At 33.6% G+C, this 20,198-nt stretch overlaps 3 protein-coding genes and 1 pseudogene across 3 annotated transcripts; 2 read left to right on the plus strand and 2 right to left on the minus strand.

The window, feature by feature from the left end:
- Window positions 1,019-2,495, plus strand: LOC109345496 (E3 ubiquitin-protein ligase BOI-like). The gene is made up of 3 exons (XM_019584538.1): window positions 1,019-1,211; window positions 1,322-1,673; window positions 1,911-2,495. The coding sequence occupies exons 1-3, from the start codon at window positions 1,165-1,167 to the stop codon at window positions 2,445-2,447; spliced, it is 936 nt and encodes a 311-aa protein (XP_019440083.1). The 5' UTR covers window positions 1,019-1,164; the 3' UTR covers window positions 2,448-2,495.
- LOC109344598 lies at window positions 9,284-10,715 on the minus strand (annotated as a pseudogene).
- Window positions 12,284-15,525, plus strand: LOC109345497 (pentatricopeptide repeat-containing protein At1g73710). Its single transcript, XM_019584539.1, has one exon. It carries the CDS (start codon window positions 12,378-12,380, stop codon window positions 15,384-15,386), a length of 3,009 nt encoding a protein of 1,002 aa, XP_019440084.1. The 5' UTR covers window positions 12,284-12,377; the 3' UTR covers window positions 15,387-15,525.
- Window positions 16,503-20,175, minus strand: LOC109345498 (protein argonaute 2-like). Its single transcript, XM_019584540.1, has 3 exons — window positions 19,908-20,175; window positions 18,613-19,822; window positions 16,503-18,200 (listed from the first exon to the last, which is right to left on the minus strand). The coding sequence occupies exons 1-3, from the start codon at window positions 20,158-20,160 to the stop codon at window positions 16,748-16,750; spliced, it is 2,916 nt and encodes a 971-aa protein (XP_019440085.1). The 5' UTR covers window positions 20,161-20,175; the 3' UTR covers window positions 16,503-16,747.

Raw genomic sequence — 20,198 nt, forward strand, 5'->3', positions numbered from 1 at the left:
ACTGGTTTCTTATGGATCATCAACAAATATTGATGTTCTCCAATGAGTTACATATATTTTATTATGCATATATAATTATTTACAATATTCCAGCATGTAAGAAGTTTATGGATACAAAATCTATACGAATATGATTTTTTTGATTTTAATAATTATCTTGCTAAATAGATGATAATTGACATTGGCACGAGGAAGCTGTCATTTAAAATATGGAAATTTAATGAAGGGTAATTTCCTTGGTAAGGAATAGTTGGAGATTATTGTGCTTAGGCTTTTTCTTAGCTTTTAAGAATGTGCTTTTTTTTAGCTTTTAAGGATGTGTTTGTTTTGTTCTTTGCTGAAAGTGTTATTAGGAGAAGAATTTGTACTTCTACAAGCAACATAAAGTATTTGTCCGTTGTTTATTGGTACCCTGAAAATAATTGATATTCATATGTGAAATAAATAAATAGTTTAACTTAAGGAAACATATGAAATAATGTAAATTTTCTTAAAATCAATATCTAAGGATAATAATATAATATTTAAATAGAAAGGAAATAGATTACTGTAATTTTATAATAAAAAAATAAGTATTTAGTACATTTAAAAATAATATATTTAAATTTTGAATATTTTATTTCTTTATTCAACCCCTAATTCAGCATTGTACTTGCTCTCATTCAGCATTATTAATTAATATATAATTTTGTTACATGATTGATGTGACATTCATTATTGTAATCAAAATAGTAGAAAAGTGGGAACTAGTTTCCACAACTAGTGTCAGTCTGAAAAAAAAGTTCAACAGAATCCAATCCCCATATACCAAATATGACAATACATATTTTATCTAATTAATTTTTTTTGGTAATAAAAATCAAATGGAAGTAAATTAATTTAATCAAATATAATTTCTTACACTTTTTTTTATTCCAAAAATATGCTGAAACTTATATTTGTCTACAAAATTGGTTTGACTTTCTATGTGTAGAAAACATCCACAAAAACCAAAGTCTAATATAAAACCCATATCCCATTCATTCATTCATTCAGCATCCCTTGTACTCGCCACATATATTGCATGTTTTGCCTCATCTCCTTCTTATTCTCCCTTCTTCTTTTCTTCATCACTCACATACCCAAATCATTTCACATAAAATCTCACCCTAAATAACTATACCAATGGCAGTTGAAGCTTCTAATTACATGAATCTATTACTCACTAACAGGTATAAACAAAATACCCTCCATGTATCATTTTTTATAGGCAAAGTTTTTATTGCTAACATATTGTTTTCAATGTTTGCTGATATATATGGATTGTTCATTGTTTGTGCAGGGAAACCATGAAACAGAATCATCATCAACAACAACACCATCTATTGAATTCTACTCTATACAATGCTCAGGTGGATTCTACTGCTATGGTTCTACCTGGAAAAATGGCTCAACCTTTTATGCCATTTTACCATTCCAATGTTTGTGATCCAAACAAAGCAGATAGTGGTCTCACATGCCATAATATGCCTCTTCAAAGAAAGAGATCTAGAGACTTCACCACTGAGTTAATCTCTCTCCCACCTCATCAAAAAAACAAGCTTTCACCTCAATCATCTTTACTAGACCAAGATATTCTCTTTCAAATTCAGAACCAACACCAATCTGAGATTGATCATGTCCTTGCCCATCATGTAATTTTTCTTCCTTAAATTTAAATTTAAATTTATGTATTTTCATTTCAAAAAATAAGTTTTTTTATGAGTCAAAGCTAAAACTGTTTCAACGGTTCAAGTATGAAAAATCAGTAGTAACTGAAAAAGGGTGTGATAAATTTTCAAACTTTACCTTAAAATAATGATGGGTTTTTATTATTTTTATGTTTTTTTGTGTGGGTTAATTAATGTATTTTGTTATTTGGATTTGAACAGGCAGAGAAAGTGAGAATGGAGTTGAGGGAACAAAAGATGAGACAATCAAGGATGTTACTAGGGACAATCCAACAGGTAACAGCAAAGAAATTGAGAGAAAAAGATGAAGAGATTCAAAGAATATCGAAACTGAACATGGCACTTCAAGAAAAAGTGAAGAATTTATGCATAGAGAATCAACTTTGGAGAGAGATGGCACAAACAAATGAAACAACAGTCAACTACCTACGTAGCAATTTGGAACAAGTCCTAGCCCATGTCAGCACGGACCACCATGTGGTTGTGGCGGTGGCAGATGATGCTGAATCAAGCTGTGGAAGTAATGATGCGGCTGAGAACGGTGATGACACGGCGGCGTCGGTGGTGGTTGGTGGTGGAAGAAATATGTGCAAGAATTGTGGGGTAAGGGAGTCAATAGTGTTGGTACTTCCATGCAGGCATCTTAGCCTTTGCACAATTTGTGGGTCCACTATCCATAATTGTCCGGTTTGTGATTCTGGCATGGATGCTAGTGTGCATGTTAATCTTTCTCATTAGAACAAATTAAATTTAGATTTTTTAGGCTATGAAAAAGTAGTTGGTTTTTTAATTATCAAAAGGATACTTAGAAATTGAAATGGGATTTAGAATTCTTTTGTTTATATGGAGCATTTTCTATTTGTTGTCTTATTGGTATAATTTTGTGATTTTTTAATATCTAAATATGAAGTTAGTGATTTTTTTTCATTTCTAGTAGTTTGTTTCATGGTAATTAATAAATATTAGAAGATACAATATATTATATAATATAATTAATGTTTATTAGAAGATATAATTTATTCATGCACCTATACCTCTAAAGTTATTTTGTATATTTATTTATTAATGGATTTGGTTGAGTTTAATGTTATAATCTGAAGTAACTCATAGGGTTCAATACTTATTAAGATCATCACTAATAATCTTGATTTTAAATTATTTTTCAATAAAATAAATTTAAAATTTACAAAATCTTTATCCATTTTGTATTTTTAATACTAGACTCTCCAGTTAAAAAAAGATGTGAATTCAATTGGAAGACTGTTGTGTAATTATATTTTAATTAATAATAATATATGATATCCTAGGTAATTCTTTCCTTCAACTACTATATCATTATGTTCATCATTAACAATGTAATGAGAGGTTGAGAAAGAGAAGGAATAGTTTCTAAATCTATGACCAAATGGGTCTATATGGAATATTATATTTTGAAAATCGAAAAGCACAAAGAGATATGTCTAATGCATGTGTCCCCTATTTAGTAAACCTGTGAGTGAATGGTGGTTGTAAGGGAAAGAGAAATCCAAAGTAGTGATGGGGCGGTGGTGTGGGCATATGAACATTGAATAGAGGTTGCACACACCCCAATGGTGTGTGAATATGACCATATAAGTGGGAATCAATTCTTCAAATGGCTTATATCATTGTTTGCTTTCATTATTTTGGTTTACCAAAAGTCTTAAAAGTTGAGGCAGACTTAAAATCCCCATTAAGTGAAAGCAAACAAGTACAAAAGGAAGACAGAAAAAAGAAAAGACAAGTTGACTATGATGGACTCAAATCACCTGTTCTAAACGGTGTCTCATTCCATATCTCAACTAATCAAAATGTGGTTTTTTGTTTTTAAATTTTTTATTTATTCATGCGACAAAACGTGATAAACTTAGACATAGAATAAGATACAATTTGAGACCGATGATCCTCGTCAGAGTCTGATGGCTTGTTACTGGAAAAGAGTATAGTGTATAAGAAAGGGCATCATAGATAGCATCATGGGCAAAGGATAAAGTTTCTCATGTCAAATCAGCATCACTGTTTCTTGTACCATTGCCTTGCACCATTATGGGAATTGGATGCTTCCTCCACCATTTCTCTCAATTCTCTTTATTCATCTCTCTCTCTCTCTTTCATACTCACTCTTTTACCACCTCATCAATTCCTCTTTGTATAGTTCTTTGTCCCCACTCTCCATACTCCAAAAGTTTGCACCACCTAGCCAATATGAGAGGGAGCTTTTATTATCCAGTTAAAACAATTTTTTTGGTTTCCCATATGTATTCTCGCACTGGATACAATCTTGTTCGAGCTGAAAACATCTACAGGTACGTGAGGTTAATTCTCTCCGTGGGCATTTTTCATCCATAAGACTTGAACACGAAACATTACTTAAAGGGAATCAAACATGTACCACTTGAACTAATACCCATTTACAATAGAGCATCATTAGTAAATTTTGGTTACTTGATATATGGAATATTAAATAAGATAGATATATACAACTTAGAAATTTTGAATTTAGTAAAATATTGATATTCTTTGTGTGTAAATATTTATAAATTATAAAAAAAAAATAGTAAAACATGAGTATCATGAAGATGATCGGAAAAGTTTATAAGATGTTAGTGGACTAATTATTAGGAAACACTATTTTTAAGAAGCTGAAACTGTTATTTTGGTCTCTTAGCTTATTTTATTTTCTCAACTTGTTATGTTACTTTTGCTTATTTCACTCTCCTAATTTTGCTTTCCATATCATGTTAGTCCTTTTATTATGTTGTCATGTGTTTCTTTCTTGTTGAGTCATGTTAACAAAAAATTATACAAAAGGACTAACATCATAATTGAAATGAAGTTGGGGGACCAAATTGAGAAAAATAAGAAAGACAAAATTGAGAAAAAGATAAAAGACTAAATTGAGAAAAAAATTAAAGGACTAATAGTGCATTTTACATGCATAATTATAACACAATCACTACATTTTAATTTATCATTTTTAACATTATTACTTTTATTTAAAAGAAATATTAAGCATAGTGAATATTAATAACTATTTATTATTGTTATCCCTAATTTATACAAGAAAGTAACAGTCTTTTTATCTTAAAATAAAGTACTTAGGTATAAAAGAAATCAATCTTGTATTTATTTTGTTCTAGCTACATATAATGATGAATTGGATTTAAAAGAAACTAATAATTTATCTTATATATATATTTTGGTGAACTAATAACAATAGATCATAAGATTCAACTATAAGACAAAATATTAGAATTTTATATGGAAGAACAATATTTGTTAAGATGGACAATAACATATTTTTGTATTCCAATAAAAGAGATAACAGTGGATTATTGGTGTTGGAATCAATACAAATTTTAGCAAAAAATTTCTAAACATTAAAGTTAAGTTTTCTTTCTTAATTAAGCTAATTCAAAAAGAGCATTGTGATTAGTTAATGGCCACTACTTATCTATGCTAAATATGAGTGAGACAGAATTGAATGTTAAAACTCAAAAATTTCACAAGATTTTTAATTTTCTGAATGAACCTAGCATCACCTTAGATGCCAATACCATTTCCACTATCTTGTATTTTATTTGGTCAAAACTTTTATGATTGCTGTTATTATTAAAGTCATGACTTAATATTAATATAGGTTCAGTGACCCACATGTGTATTAATAAACCAAAATATTCAGAAGTACCATCTTTTTGTCTTTCCCAACTTTATCTTTTATCTTTTTCCCAATACACATAACCTTGTCTTGTGACATGTGTGTCACCAAAAAGAAAAGGAAAGTATAATTTTAGTTGTACTTCTCTTACCAATTAAGATGGAATGATTGAAATGTTCACATATATCTAATATCCTCCTTACTCTATCTTTTTCAATTCACTTTTGATTCTATGCTTTTTTTCAAGTCCACCCATACCTTTGTGCTTTTTGGAACAAAATCCATTCTTGTGCAAAGAAGCAAATTCTTTTTCTTTTGTTCTGAAGTTATAATCTGGAAAAGTAATTCTAGAAATCATTCAGATGCATTCTCTTTTCTCCATAATTTTTAATACAAAAGCTATGTTTTCTCATAGCCATAATTTGAAAATAACCTTCGAATCATTATAATCAGATAAAAAGCCTCACAGTTAATGTTTGTCATATATTGATTGTTTCTCTTCATGACTAATGTCCAATCCAACACATATGAGGTTATAAAGATAATGGTAATGGTGCATCTGCATGTGCCATGTAGAGAGACTATGGTCTGACACATTAGAATCAGACACCTCATAAGACACATTACTGACATAATTTCAGCAGTCCCAATATATATATGTGTGAACAGAAATTCATGTCCTATTATTATTGTTATAACCTTGGTTTTGTTTATGAACAACGTCACAACAATTCAGTAGTGATATATGAACAAAGACACATGTTTAGGGCAATGGTTAACCCTATATATGTACCATATTATATTATTATATTATAATATTATTGTGATTGAATTGAAGAGAACGTAATAAGTGATGTTATGGAAACATGTGAGGAGCATTGGAAGTTGAAAATGTGAATGTAGGAAGCCAAGAATAGCAGAAAAAAACGAAGGAGGAGATTAGCAGAAAGGTTACGTTATAGCAGCTAGGTAGTGTCAGGGTGATGAAAGTTAAGTTTGGGTAATCCAAATATATAAGATCAAACAACAAGTCTTTGTCACGTGGAAGGGAAAAAACATGACCCCACCTGTCTCATGATCACTCATTCATTATGTTTGTATGTGTCTATATTCAATTTTGTACATTTAATGACATCTCTTTGGTCAAAAGTATTAAAAATTCTTTAATTTTTTCCATCATATATACATAATTAACGATATATACATATATCATTCTATATGTCAAATTACATATAAATAATGAGTAACATTGAAAATATTTTTATCTAAAATAAGTATGTATTATATTTAATCGAATCTAGGATCGAGTTTGAGTTCAAATGGTGACCCAGTCAATATTTAGGGTTGGGTTAGCTTTGGGTTTAAGGTCATACTCAAATTCAAAAATGACACAACCAACATTTAAGGTCAGATAAAGAACAAGCCTTCCTTAGTCCAACCCGACCAATTCTCACTTACCCCTACATGTAAGGACCTTTATCTAGTATTGCACTTTCTAGTAATTGAGATGACCTCTACTCATGCATGTGTACATCTTAAATAACTAATATTGTTTTTTGTTTTGTTAACTTTTTTCTAACTTAAATGTAACACTGTAGTCAAGACATGTAACTTTTATGGAATTATGAATTTTCTGATCATCCTACTCTTTAAGCTTAAATATTTTAGCCACTCAAAGTGAATCTCATAACTCAAATAGATGACTTTATCGATTTATAGTCATGAACTCTATTAAGTCGTCACTACTAAGCTAATGTAGCAATTAGGGATTAAGATGAGATATTAAATTGACCAATAATGTTAATTTTGGTGGGATTAAAATTAATAAATAATTAATACAAATATTATAGGACATGGAGTAATTAAAAGTTTAAGTCAATACGATTACAAAGGAAGCAATAAAACTCTAATATTCAAGGCAACTACAGTCTACAACTTCAATGTTGAAAGATATGGTCAAGTCAGAACAAAAATAAGAATTATGTGTGGTTAAATCAGTTTCATAAAAAAAAAATCTATTAATAATTTCTTTACACTTTTTATGAAACAAAAAAATACATAAATGATAGTACCAACTATTAAATAGGTGAGAAACTGAAACAAAATACATATTGAAAAATAGTACTGATTTGAAATGGAAAATAATATAAAAGTTGAATGTGGACAAAAATGGTGGGCACTAGTTATTGATTAGATTGAATGTGTATAGAGGATGTGGTTGTTTTGGCTTTAAAGCACACAAGGGCCACAACACATGATCATGACAATAATAATCTCTAATGCTTTTAGTACAGTTCTGCAAACATGAGTTATTGTCTCACAAAACTGTTCTTACAAATCCAAATATCAGCATCAATGCTGCATTGTCCCCACCAAGTAAATGCCTCTTCTTTTCTTCTTTCCCTTTCATTGAAAATCATCAAATAATATTCATAAAGTTTGGGTACATAGGTGGATTGATATTAAAGGATAAGGGTTTTGAAATGCATGTAGTGAGTTACATAAAATTATGAATATAAACTGAACCCCAAATAGCATCTATCATATATACTTTCACCACGTTTCATTCATTGTTTAGTCTGAGACCCACTTCATTCACCATTTCACCCTTTACCATTTTCATTTTGTTTCAACTTTAACCTCTTGCATGTGTATTTACCCCTCTGCATGTCCCATTATGGAGATGAATGAGAATAATTAAAGTTTGTAACATATAATTACTTTGTTGCAATGAGAATATATACATAATCATATGCTTTTCTTTTGCTTTTTTCACTCTTAGTTTTTCTCTTAGTTCACTGTACGTAGCTTTATATCATTTTTTATTCAAATTCGTAGAGTTCCTTCCTACATACACCTATTGCATGTTGAATGTAGTAATGCAAACTTTGTTTGGACTTACCTGTTATCCCTTTCTCAAAAGTCCAAACATGCATGAATATATTTGAAAGCCACTATTTTGTTGTAATCTGTCTAGTTTTATGTCTATTCGGTAGCAATATCTTTATGAAAGCAAGAGAATAAGGTGGAAGAAATCATCATTCAACAACACTTATTTAAAGTGAATAGCATTGTCACATGATGTGACTGCCACAATCTCATAACACTATAATTATGATGTGATACTGAATAACAATGATGCATAAGTAGACTTGTGGAATCTCATATCCATAGGATCCTAAATACAAGAAAATCATCTTAACAGCAACACCCAAAATGAGATATAACTACAACCTTAGCATGGTTATACAAGAGTATGCAAATGCATAAGATTGTGTTGAAGTTATGCTCCCTGAAAATCTTCCCAAAGATGGAGTTTTTCACTGCAGCATTCTCACAACATGCAAGTGAACCTCATTTTTAAAGAAAATAAAAGAGGGTCAACCTTGTTTTCTCTCAAATGTACAACAAAGAAACCAAAAACAACCCTTTTGAAGGAAGATATTAATAAAAAGAAGAAAAAACTCCTATAAAATTAGTTCAAATTTAAAGTGAACAAGAATATATCATCCTTGATCAGCTATACTGCATCAACATCTAACTCATTTTAGTTTTTTTTTTATCAGACTAACTCATTTTAGTTAATCACAGATTCAGAGTAGATACATCTATACTTACTCTCTTTTGTCTTAACTCTTAACAAAGTGCTGCAACATGTAAAAAAGTTGCAGGCAAATGAAATGCCAACAAGGCTGACATGAATCATTCAAAATATATTTCCAAATCATAGGTTGTACCTCAGATCAAACAACTACATGCCATTTTGTATTTTCTACATCAAAATTTTCTTGAGTTGTGCTAATCAAACTCCATAAGTGGAAATGTTAGTACAAGACAAAAAATGGCTCTTAATCTACTCAAAATTTTAGATTTTCAGCAGTGAATATATACAACATAATCAACAAGAAATGTGAGTGGTGCCATAGCTGATTGCTTTAAGAATTGATTCGGACATATATGTAACTCATCTCATAGGGCCATTTGATTCTCCTGCTATATTGTAAGCATAATAATAAGACCATCTTACATCACTTCCACCCATGCTGGTAATGCCCATTCTAATCATCTTCAGTGTTCTTTGAAAAACTATAAGACTAGAAAATGTAGAGAAATTGTTTCCAATAATGATGTCGGCTCGTAAACACACTTCATAGTCAATTGCAGATTGAATTAGATATGGATACTTGTTATAGATCATACCAACACGAAGTTTACTCTTCTCAAAAGGAAGAAAGCCTTCTTTCCAATCTTCCATTATGGAAGAGTTGTTAAGGAGTTTATCAGCTACGGCGAGATAAACTACAATCGGAGTCTTCTAACTTTTTGCAGTGTATGTGGACTGCAGCATATGGAAGAGGCTGAAACAAAGACCTATCAGAAGTGATATTGTGTTTGAGTTCTTCTGCTTCATTGTTTCTTGTCTTCTTAACTTGCTTCCAATTTCTCTAATCCTAGACATAACTCTATCTGTTTCTTCAGAAATCTCATCTATCAAACCCAAGCACTCAAAAACTTTAGCATAGTCCTTAGCAGGCCAATGATCATGGCACAAGAGTGGATTTTTTCCTACAATCCTAATCACCTCAGAATCATTGAATGAGCCTTTACCATACTCCCTCACTTGTAACAAATCTCTCTCCCCTGTCCACTTCCTTTCTTCATTTCAAGCACTTGTGTTCTATTCAAGACATCGGCGTAGCGACCCAACCGGACAAATCCACTGCAAAGTGTATTAAACATGTCGAATTCGAATACCTTGTCAAACAAAACAGGTTGGAGAAGGCCAATTTCTTTGGCATCAAGAGGGTTTGATTCAGCATTCTAGCAGTAAGGCAAGCCCTTGCAAATGCAATCTTCTGATTGTCTAATCCTCACACAACCTGAGGAACTTCCAAAAACTTACCTTCCAAGTCAGAACCTAACAATGAGGGGGATAGTTGCATATATATACAAGGTTGCTCCATTCAATTCCATCAAATCTAGGAAATGAAGGTTGCAAGAGTCCACAAGTAGAACAAGGATCTGTTGTCCCAAATTATGTCCAAATCCTATCCCGCACTAATGAAAATATGTCATTCAATGTTTTTTTTCCAGTTTTTGCTTCATTGTCATTGATGTGGGACAAGATTTATAACATGGTTCAGAACAACATATCCTTTTTAGCTCAGGTAACAAAACAACAAGAGAAAACCATGTATTTGCAAGCTATTGAGTTCAAAGTGCCAGCCAACAGCTTTGATAACAGTTCCATCTAAGATTCATTCACACATACATGCATCAAATTTGGTTTTAATCTAAGAACTTGGACTATAGTATCACTTACAAAGGATCAATATCGACAGTATAGAGGATCAAAAACTCCCCCTATTGCCGATTTAGGGGGAAAGAGAACAAAAAACAAAAACAAAAACTCCCCCATTACTGATTTAGGGGGAGGAGGAAAAAAAATAAAATAAAAAATATAAATCTCCCCCTCATTAGGGGGGAGAAGGCAAAAAAAAAAATTGATTTAAATAAAACTCCCCCCTATTGCTGAGTTTGGGGGAGTCAGACAAAAAAAATTAAAATCGGAATTTCCATTGCCGATTTCAGTAAAGTTACACTAGTTTTATAATTTTCCTAAAAAGTGTACAAGACAGTAATTTTTCAGTACCATATGGGTGAATTTGTCCACATAAGCAGCAGGTCAAGATCTTTGAAGCCCAAATATAATCTGAGAATGACAACAAATTTTCAACTGAGAATTGCACACCAATGGCAATGATGAATCCTAGATTACCACGTTAGAAAAAGATTTAAGAAATCATCATAATCAACCAATTGTTGCCATCTTTTTTCCTCAATAGTTCTTGATTGCAGTAAAACCTTCACTACTACCATATATATTATGAAATTGTGATGCTAAAAAAATAAAATTTGATTCCAGTTTATGGTGATACATTCAATGTTATTAACTTTCCGTGCATGCAATTGAATTAAAAAGAGAAAAATGATGTGTGTGTGTTGAAATAAACAATTCATAGGAGGCCAAAACATTGAGACACTGTTAAGAATCTCACATTGAGTAGAATAGCAAAACTTAACATGTTACTTAAGTCATGATCAACTAGTTTTTCGGGTTGACTCTTTTGATGGGCTTAAGTCCTAACACACGATGAAGCTCAATAACAAAACTTAACATGTTACTTAAGTCATGATAAACTAGTTTTTCGGGTTGACTCTTTTGATGGGCTTAAGTCCTAACACACGATGAAGCTCAATAACAAACACCATGACCTATACCTATCAAAACAACCATAAAAGAATAAAGAACATTTAATGATGATTTATAACAAACACCACATTCCTCCCTCTAATATTCTTTTTGTCTCCACAAGTTCCTTCCTTTTACACTCATCAACACACCCATTTTGCTAATCTTTTCTTTTTAGTGATGGGTAAATATCATTTATATGAATCAAACCGTTAACGTTTTTGTCTTTCCAGAATCTAGTAGAACTTCACTACTAAATATACTGGTTGTTGTTATTCCTATATATTCTTCACGTTATCTTGTTTTTGGAATCTAGTAGGACTTAAATTACTAATTTATAATTATTATATGTATCAAACATAATAAATAAATAATAGTGAATTTAATATTTGGTATAAAAATATTATTTTCTTCAAAATGATAAAAAATAAGTTCATCTCAATAAAAAGTATCACTTTTTTATAAATAAGATATAATATGATTTTGTTAATAGATTAACAAAAAAATAAAATATATTTAAAATCTAAAATTATATTTAAAATTTGTTATCCATCATAAAAAAAGTGTGATTAAAAAATAAAGATATTTTGAAAGATAAATTTGTGATGAAGAAGGAAACATAAAAATAAAGGTTTTTGATTGTTGCATAGTCTTTTGTACATACAAGTTGAGCCCTATTCCTCATTTGGCTGTTTTCCCTTGAGGCTTCTGCTTCACCCACACACACTTTTCATCAAACATGTCATATGCAGAAAATATATTGGGTGTAAGTTCTTTTTCTTCTTCATCTTCCTTCTCTTCTACTTTTCTCACTCAAATTTCCACTAAATCTCATTTGGGTCACTTGCCCCTCCCCAACATAAGGTCACATTGTTTCCGTCTTCATTGTCATTCAAAGACTCTAACTTTGCCCACCAAATCTTCTTCTTATTCATATTCCATAAAGGGTAGTAGTAGTAGTAGTAGTAGTAATAGAAAGAAGAAGAAAAATTATGGTGGTCTTTTGCCTTCAATTTTGAGGTCATTAGAGTTAACTGATGATGTTGAAAGTGCCCTTGATTCATTTGATGAGAAACTGGGTCCAAAGGAAATGACTATTATTCTTAAAGAACAGAGAAAATGGGAAAGAGTTGTTAGGGTTTTTGAGTGGTTTAAGTCACATGAAGACTATGTTCCTAATGTAATTCACTATAATGTGGTGCTTAGAGCTCTTGGTAAAGCTCAACAATGGGACCAATTGAGGTTGTGTTGGGTAGAGATGGCGAAGAACGGTGTTTCGCCTAGTAACAATACTTATAGTATGCTTGTTGATGTGTATGGAAAAGCAGGTCTTGTAAAAGAATCCCTTTTGTGGATTAAGCATATGAGAATGAGGGGGTATTTCCCTGATGAGGTTACAATGAGTACTGTTGTTAAGGTCTTGAAGGATGTTGGCGAGTTCGATAGGGCAGATAAGTTTTTCAAGGATTGGTGTGTTGGGAGGGTTGAGTTGGATGATCTAGATTTGGATTCTTTGACACTCGATAAGAATTCTCGATTGATGCCTATTAGTTTCAAGCATTTCCTTTCTACTGAGCTTTTTAAGACAGGTGGAAGAATTCCTGCTTCTGATATTATGAGTTTATCGAATACGGAGAATGCTCCCAGGAAACCTCGGCTAACTTCTACTTACAACACAATGATAGATTTGTATGGCAAGGCCGGGCGGCTGAAGGATGCTGCTGATGTCTTTGCTGATATGTTAAAATCTGGAGTGGCAGCAGATACCATCACTTTTAATACTATGATCTTTGTTTGTGGAAGTCATGGTAATTTAGAAGAAGCTGAATCTTTGCTTGTTAAAATGGAGGAAAAAAGTATATCCCCTGATACAAAAACTTATAATATTCTATTGTCTTTGTATGCTGATGCCGGGAATATTGATGCCGCCCTTAGTTGTTATAGAAGGATTAGAGAGGCTGGGCTCTTCCCTGATGTTGTAACTCACAGAGCTCTTCTTGGTGCATTATGTGCAAACAATATGGTTCAAGCTGTGGAAAATTTACTTAATGAAATGGAGAAATCTCATGTTTCTGTTGATGAGCATTCTCTTCCTGGTATTGTGAAGATGTATCTTAACGAAGAGGCTTTTGATAAAGCAAATGACTTTCTTCAGAAGTTTCAATTGAATAGGGAACCATCATCGACTATATGTGCTGCAATTATTGATGTGTTTGCCGAAAAGGGATTATTAGCTCAAGCGGAGAATATCTTTTATAGGGAAAGAAACACGGCAGGAAAGACAAGGGATGATGTTGTAGAATACAATGTCATGATCAAAGCATATGGTAAAGCAAAACTTTATGACGAAGCTGTTTCTCTCTTCAAAGTTATGAAAAATCGTGGGATTTGGCCTGACGATTGCACTTATAATTCTCTCATTCAAATGTTATCTGGTGCTGAGTTATTGGACCAAGCAAGGGCCCTCATGGTTGAAATGCAGGAAATGGGGTTTAAGCCACATTGTCAAACTTTTTCTGCCGTTATTGGATGCCATGCTCACCTTGGTCAGCTTTCCGATGCAGTCAGTGTATACCAGGAAATGCTAAGAGCTGGAGTAAAACCAAACGAGATTGTGTATGGATCTTTAATAAATGGGTTTGCAGAACATGGTAGTCTTGATGAGGCACTTGAATACTTCCACATGATGGAAGAATCTGGGTTGTCTGCAAATCTAGTTGTATTAACATCTTTACTAAAGTCTTATTGTAAGGTTGGGAACTTGGACGGAGCAAAAGCCACCTTTCAGCAGATGCAGAACATAGAAGGGGGTGTCGATTTAATTGCATGTAATAGTATGATCAGTCTCTTTGCGGATCTTGGTTTGGTATCTGAAGCCAAGTTAGCTTTTGATAATTTGAGAGAAAAAGGCTGGGCAGATGGGATTTCATATGCAACAATGATGTTTCTTTATAGAGGCGTGGGGCTGATTGATGAGGCCATGGAGCTTGCGGAGGAGATGAAACTGTCTGGTTTACTGAGGGATTGTGTTTCATACAATAAGGTACTAGTGTGTTATGCCACTAGTGGCCAACTATACGAGTGTGCTGAATTAATACATCAGATGATATCTCAGAAGTTCTTACCGAATGATGGAACTTTCAGAGTGTTATTCACTGTATTAAAGAAGGGAGGGTTTGCCATTGAAGCAGTGGAACAGTTAGAGTCGTCTTACAAAGAGGGGAAACCTTATGCGCGACAAGCAGCCTTCACTGCTTTGTACTCTTTAGTTGGTATGCATGCTTTGGCGCTCGAATCTGTTCGAACTTTCCTAGAATCTGATGTCGATCTTGACTCATCTGCGTATAATGTGGCGATCTATGCATATGCTGCAGCTGGAGATATTAACAAGGCCTTGAATATATACATGAAAATGAAGGATGAGCATGTGGAACCAGACTTTGTAACTGATATTAATCTTGTATTTTGTTATGGAAAAGCTGGTATGGTTGAAGGGGTGAAAAGGATGTTTAGCCAACTACAATATGGAGAAATGGAGCCAAGTAAATCAATGTTCAAGGCTATTATAGATGCTTTCAGAAATTGCAATAGGAGGGACCTATGCGAGTTAGTTACCAAAGAGATGAACATCACATTCAACTCAGAAGAACATTCTGAAAATTTAAGTGACACAAATTCTGAAGCTGAAGGTGAAACATATTCAGAAATTGAAAGTGAAACTGAATATGACACTGATGAAGCTTATTAAGGTCTGTAAAATCATGAGTTGTATACTAGGAGAGACAAATTCTTATATGTATACTGTAGGGATGTGTATGGGGTTTCTGTGATATCTATTTATATGGGTAGTTAGTATAATTCAATCATATTAAACAAGCTTTTATCTTAATATAGTTGTTCAGTGAGCAAGATTTTTTATTTGTTATCTTTTAACCATTGCAAAGCTGAAAAGCATACAAATAATATGGTATCATTTATATTTTGTCACCCCAAAATGCCCACTGTCTCCTTTTGACCAAACAAATTCTGAAGTTAGGTTTAGGTAGAATCTAGCATAAGTATTAAAAGGAGATTCAACAAAAACATTGCATGGCATGGGATTAAAAGTACTAGAACATTTTGAGTTTTACTACAAAAGAGGACAAAACTATTCACAAGCAAATAGCCTTTCTTTTTTATAAAATCAAGAGAATAGAGTCATGAGCTGAAATACATAAAGAGGCAAGGAATTGAATCCTATCCCCGAAGGTAACTACTATTCAGTCAAATATAACACAATCCAGCAGAAAGGCACAATTCTAAATGCCTTAACCTTCTTTGTACTCCCAAAACTTCAATAATATGGAAAAAGTTTCTAATTAGGAAGGCAAATACAATTTTTCTATCAGCTCCAACAAATTTCTTCAAAGCTGCAACCAACTTTACCTCCTAAATCAATAGGCATTAACTATTTGTTAAAGAGCAATACATAACATATAATACAAGCATAAGGAAAAAAAATCCTTACTTAGACATCTATGAGACTTTAACAAATCAAAGTGTTGATTGTAAAATCATACATTCTTTACAAAAAGACTCAGAGGAACTTAAATGAACAGCAGTCAATATTACAAGTACTAAGGCCTACAGCTATAACTAGTCAAAGCTGAATTTTTAGTAGAAGGACTACAAGTTAAAAAATTTAAGAAGATATACATGGAAGGAAATACAACTATTCAATTATAGACATTGACATCTGACAATATTAGAATAGTGAAGGAATTAAGAATGCCCACCAAAGAGACTAAGACAGAAATCTTTTGATCATTAAGATTATGAGGGGATTTTAATTTTATATATTATATATCAAATGAAGGTTAAAAAAGAAAAAGAAGTGGAAGCACATTGATACTCAAAATTAATGTTTGTTCCCCTGCCAATGTGTGCTGAACATACAATCCATAAAGAATTTCACTGTGGTATGCCTGATGTCATAGAGCACACAAGATAGTTTCCAAGACTCGTGAGCCATTAGATGCTGTGCACAAACTTTCTTCACTATTTTGAGCTGAAAAAGCAGTTAGACTGAATAAAAGTGTGGAATATGGAGAGAAGTTGTGAGTGCTTCCTTTAGATGAAGAACATTATATTTTCCAGGTCAGCATGCAACCTATAAAATCCCTGTTCAAATGAAGCTGTTGGTGAAACCGATGAAGAACCTTTAGGAGCTGAATATGCTGCCGATTTCAGAGTCCCATTCCTTGCTTCATGGTATAAGCGTCCTCTATAAGCAGCAAGGTCGGCATAGTATACTGGAGGTACTAAAGATACAGGTTTAGTGCACCTTGCAAAGGTGAAGCACATCTCATATATGAGCTTCTGCAATTCATCAGATGTAAACTTGTGCTCATCCCATAAGACATGGTAGTGAGTGGGCTTGCTTGTGCCTAGGCTTCCATAGTAACTACAAAGGTAAAAGTCAAACTCAAAAGGGTGTATAACTTTTGTGTCCACAACTGTTCCAGGCAAAATATTGCCACTGGAAGACCCATCCCTCCAACCCTCTGGAAAGAATCTTGTTTGATGTCGCTTTTGTGCTACAATAACAGTGATGGTTGGGAAGTAATTTGATCTTTCGAATGCTATCTTCAAATCTAGTAGCTCTTCATTAAGAACCATATCAAATTCGTACTCACTGACTCCATCACGAAAAACAACTATTTTTTCTGGCCTAACTCCATTTTTCCTCCTATAACATGCAACAAGCTCAAGGCAAATCTCCCCGAAGTTCAATATTTTCTCACACCGATTGTACTGAGGGCAAACACGTGCTGCATAACGATTTGCAGCAGGCCAATTAACAGTTGCAACCACAGCAACAATTGATGGACTCCTGGTGTCCCGAGAACCAGGGTGATTGACATCAGCTCCGACAAACATAACATATCCTTCACCCTCAAAGTAAGGGAGCCTATTACTGAGCTCCACATTGCTGCCTCCAAGCTTGGCATTGATCTTAAGAGCCAGATTAGTAAAAAATAGGTCATCCCCTTCATTAGCACTATTAGACAAGCAACATTGTGTTACTATACCAACTTTGGTCTCAGAAATCCACTTGAGGTTCTTGTAACCTGGACTTCTTTTACTCATTACACAGAGAAGAAATTGCAGGGGACCTTGGTTATATTTACAAATGTTGTTAATTTTTTGAAGTAAGTCAGATAGCGAATCATTACTCGCAAGTATCTGCATTGAAGATTCTTCATACCAAATGGGCTCTCGCATGTCTATACCAAACTTTTTGTATTTGCCAATAAGATTTTGAATGAATTCATTGACTTTCAATTTGCATCTATAAGACCCAAAACTGGTGAAATCAAGAATGCCCCAACGCTCAACTGGTTTGCCTTCCACCATTGATCTTCCAACAAGGTTCCAGTTGCATTTCTCCATATCCACTGTTATCTTGATAGTCTTGCCAGTTGGATCACCTAGCTTCAATTCTGGTGGGCCAATGACACGTCCTACAATGGATGTCATGTTCTTGTTGACACTCATTCCGAAATTGTGAATGACACCACCACTGCAGATAAAGGCAGTGCAAGTCAAAATGTCTCTACCAAATTAGAGAACCATGGACCAATTATATAATCACAAATATATCCAAAAAAATTAAATGAATAAACCAATAAGAGAAATGGCACATGCTTATATTTACATATATTCCAACTATAATCAGTTCCAGCATGCCCATAAGCAAAAATAAAAGGGTAATAAACTTGAACGTCCACCTATTAGAGTAACGAATACAAAAGGATGTGTGTTCTTACTGCTTCTACATATATGCTAAGCTATAGCATTTGTTGCACAGTTGAGTCCTCATATTTAATTAATACATGATTTGAAAATTAATAAATGTGATTTACGATGAGTCATCATGTTCCAAAAGGCACACACATTCATAAATGTTACAAGCGAAATAATATTCTCCTTACCCGCAAGGCCCATCACTTGACTGCACCATCTTCTGTATCGCACTCTCCCTCTCATTTGGGTGAGCTAGTGACATAGCTTTCAATGTCTTCCCGGCAAAGCCATCCAATCGCTCCTTTGGGTATCTTTGATCATCAACTAAAATACAGAATTCCATAGGTACATAGTTTTTCTTCTTGCCTTTCCCTAAATCTAAACAAGGAATATCTTTGTGTACAATATCCTTGCCATACTTGTCTCTAAAAAAGCTAAGAAGGCTAACATCCTTTGAGAGAATCCATCCCTTGGCATTGTCATTGGGGAAAGTGACATACCTTGTATTCACAGGTGTTAATCTCCCAATAATGTATTTCCGGCTGGACTTACGATGAGTCACATTAACCTTCAATCCAATAAGTGCCTCGTCAACACGTTTCCTAAAGCTATCAAATTCATTCAAATTAAAGCCATCAATATGTTCATGCAAGAAGTTCAAAACCGACATTCGCTTTCGGAAAGCCAACACTGAGTAGTCCACACATAAGGACAAACCCTGAGATGTAGGCTTTAAACTATGATGAAACCCCCCAACAGCAATTATGCCATGGTGGAGATCCTTCATCACCAAAGGCGGATCCATGGGATAGAAATGCCGTCCCATGGAAATTGTACACCTAGCCGGATTCTCTTTCATCACCACATCCATCCCTTGTAAAATATCTCTAGGGATTGAAATCCCTTGGCCGCTAAGATAATCAATTAACTTGCGAAGCTTGAGTGTATTAACAAGTGTTATTGTAACATTATATGAACCACTCTTTTCATCCTCTCCTTCAGAGATATCCACAGTAAAAGTTTCTTGCGGCAACCTTACAGCACTATAGATATTTTTAGCACCATCATGTGCAGTCATTTCCAACGGCAATCTCAGAGGATCATCAGAAAACAGTTTTTCTCTAATCATAATGAGATCAGACTTCGATAATTGCTGCGGCCGGCCACGCTTCGACGAAAACATCGGTTTCACAGCGACATTATAATGCATTATCGTAGTGTCAGGGTTGAAGTTAACATGGAAGTGATTGACACGAAGTCTGGTAGTTAGAATTGCTGATGTGCCACCGTTATCAGGTCTTGGAATTGGTGAGACTCTGTCCTTCTTTTGAGGGGCGAGAAATGAAGTAGGTAATTGTTTTGATATGTGTAATGTTTCTATGTTGGGAAGAGCAGAATCTGCAAGAAGAAGAAAAAACGATAATATGAGTAGTAGAGGAAGAAGAAGAATGGTAGGGATTAAGAGTAAGTGTAGAATGTGTACCATTTTGGAATGATGAAATTGAATTGTTACGGTAGGGATTAAGATTTGAAGTATAATTTTGGTTCCAGGGATAAGCAAAAGTGGTAGTAGCTGTTGAATTAGAACCTCGCCTTCTCCATTCGGGTTGAAGAGAAACCTCCGAAGAAGGAGAAGGAGAAGGAGGTTTTGGGTTTTGTCGGCGCCATTGTGGTTGAAGAATCAGCTCTTCTGATCTTTCCTCTCTTCCTTTCTTTCGTCTCTCACCGCTTTCCATCACTCCCTCATTTACTCAAACATGAATTATCACTGCTT

This window comes from Lupinus angustifolius, chromosome LG04 (genome assembly GCF_001865875.1).
Source record: "Lupinus angustifolius cultivar Tanjil chromosome LG04, LupAngTanjil_v1.0, whole genome shotgun sequence".
Lineage (NCBI taxonomy): Eukaryota > Viridiplantae > Streptophyta > Magnoliopsida > Fabales > Fabaceae > Lupinus > Lupinus angustifolius.

Coding starts and splice junctions, on each gene's coding strand:
- LOC109345497 (XM_019584539.1), top strand. CDS start 12,378: ATGTCATATGCAGAAAATATATTGGGTGTAAGTTCTTTTTCTTCTTCA.
- LOC109345498 (XM_019584540.1), bottom strand. CDS start 20,160: ATGGAAAGCGGTGAGAGACGAAAGAAAGGAAGAGAGGAAAGATCAGAA. Junction 19,823..19,907: donor AATTTCATCATTCCAAAATG/GTACACATTCTA, acceptor TTCTTCTTGCAG/ATTCTGCTCTTCCCAACATA. Junction 18,201..18,612: donor TCAAGTGATGGGCCTTGCGG/GTAAGGAGAATA, acceptor CTTTATCTGCAG/TGGTGGTGTCATTCACAATT.
- LOC109345496 (XM_019584538.1), top strand. CDS start 1,165: ATGGCAGTTGAAGCTTCTAATTACATGAATCTATTACTCACTAACAG. Junction 1,212..1,321: donor AATCTATTACTCACTAACAG/GTATAAACAAAA, acceptor TTGTTTGTGCAG/GGAAACCATGAAACAGAATC. Junction 1,674..1,910: donor ATCATGTCCTTGCCCATCAT/GTAATTTTTCTT, acceptor GGATTTGAACAG/GCAGAGAAAGTGAGAATGGA.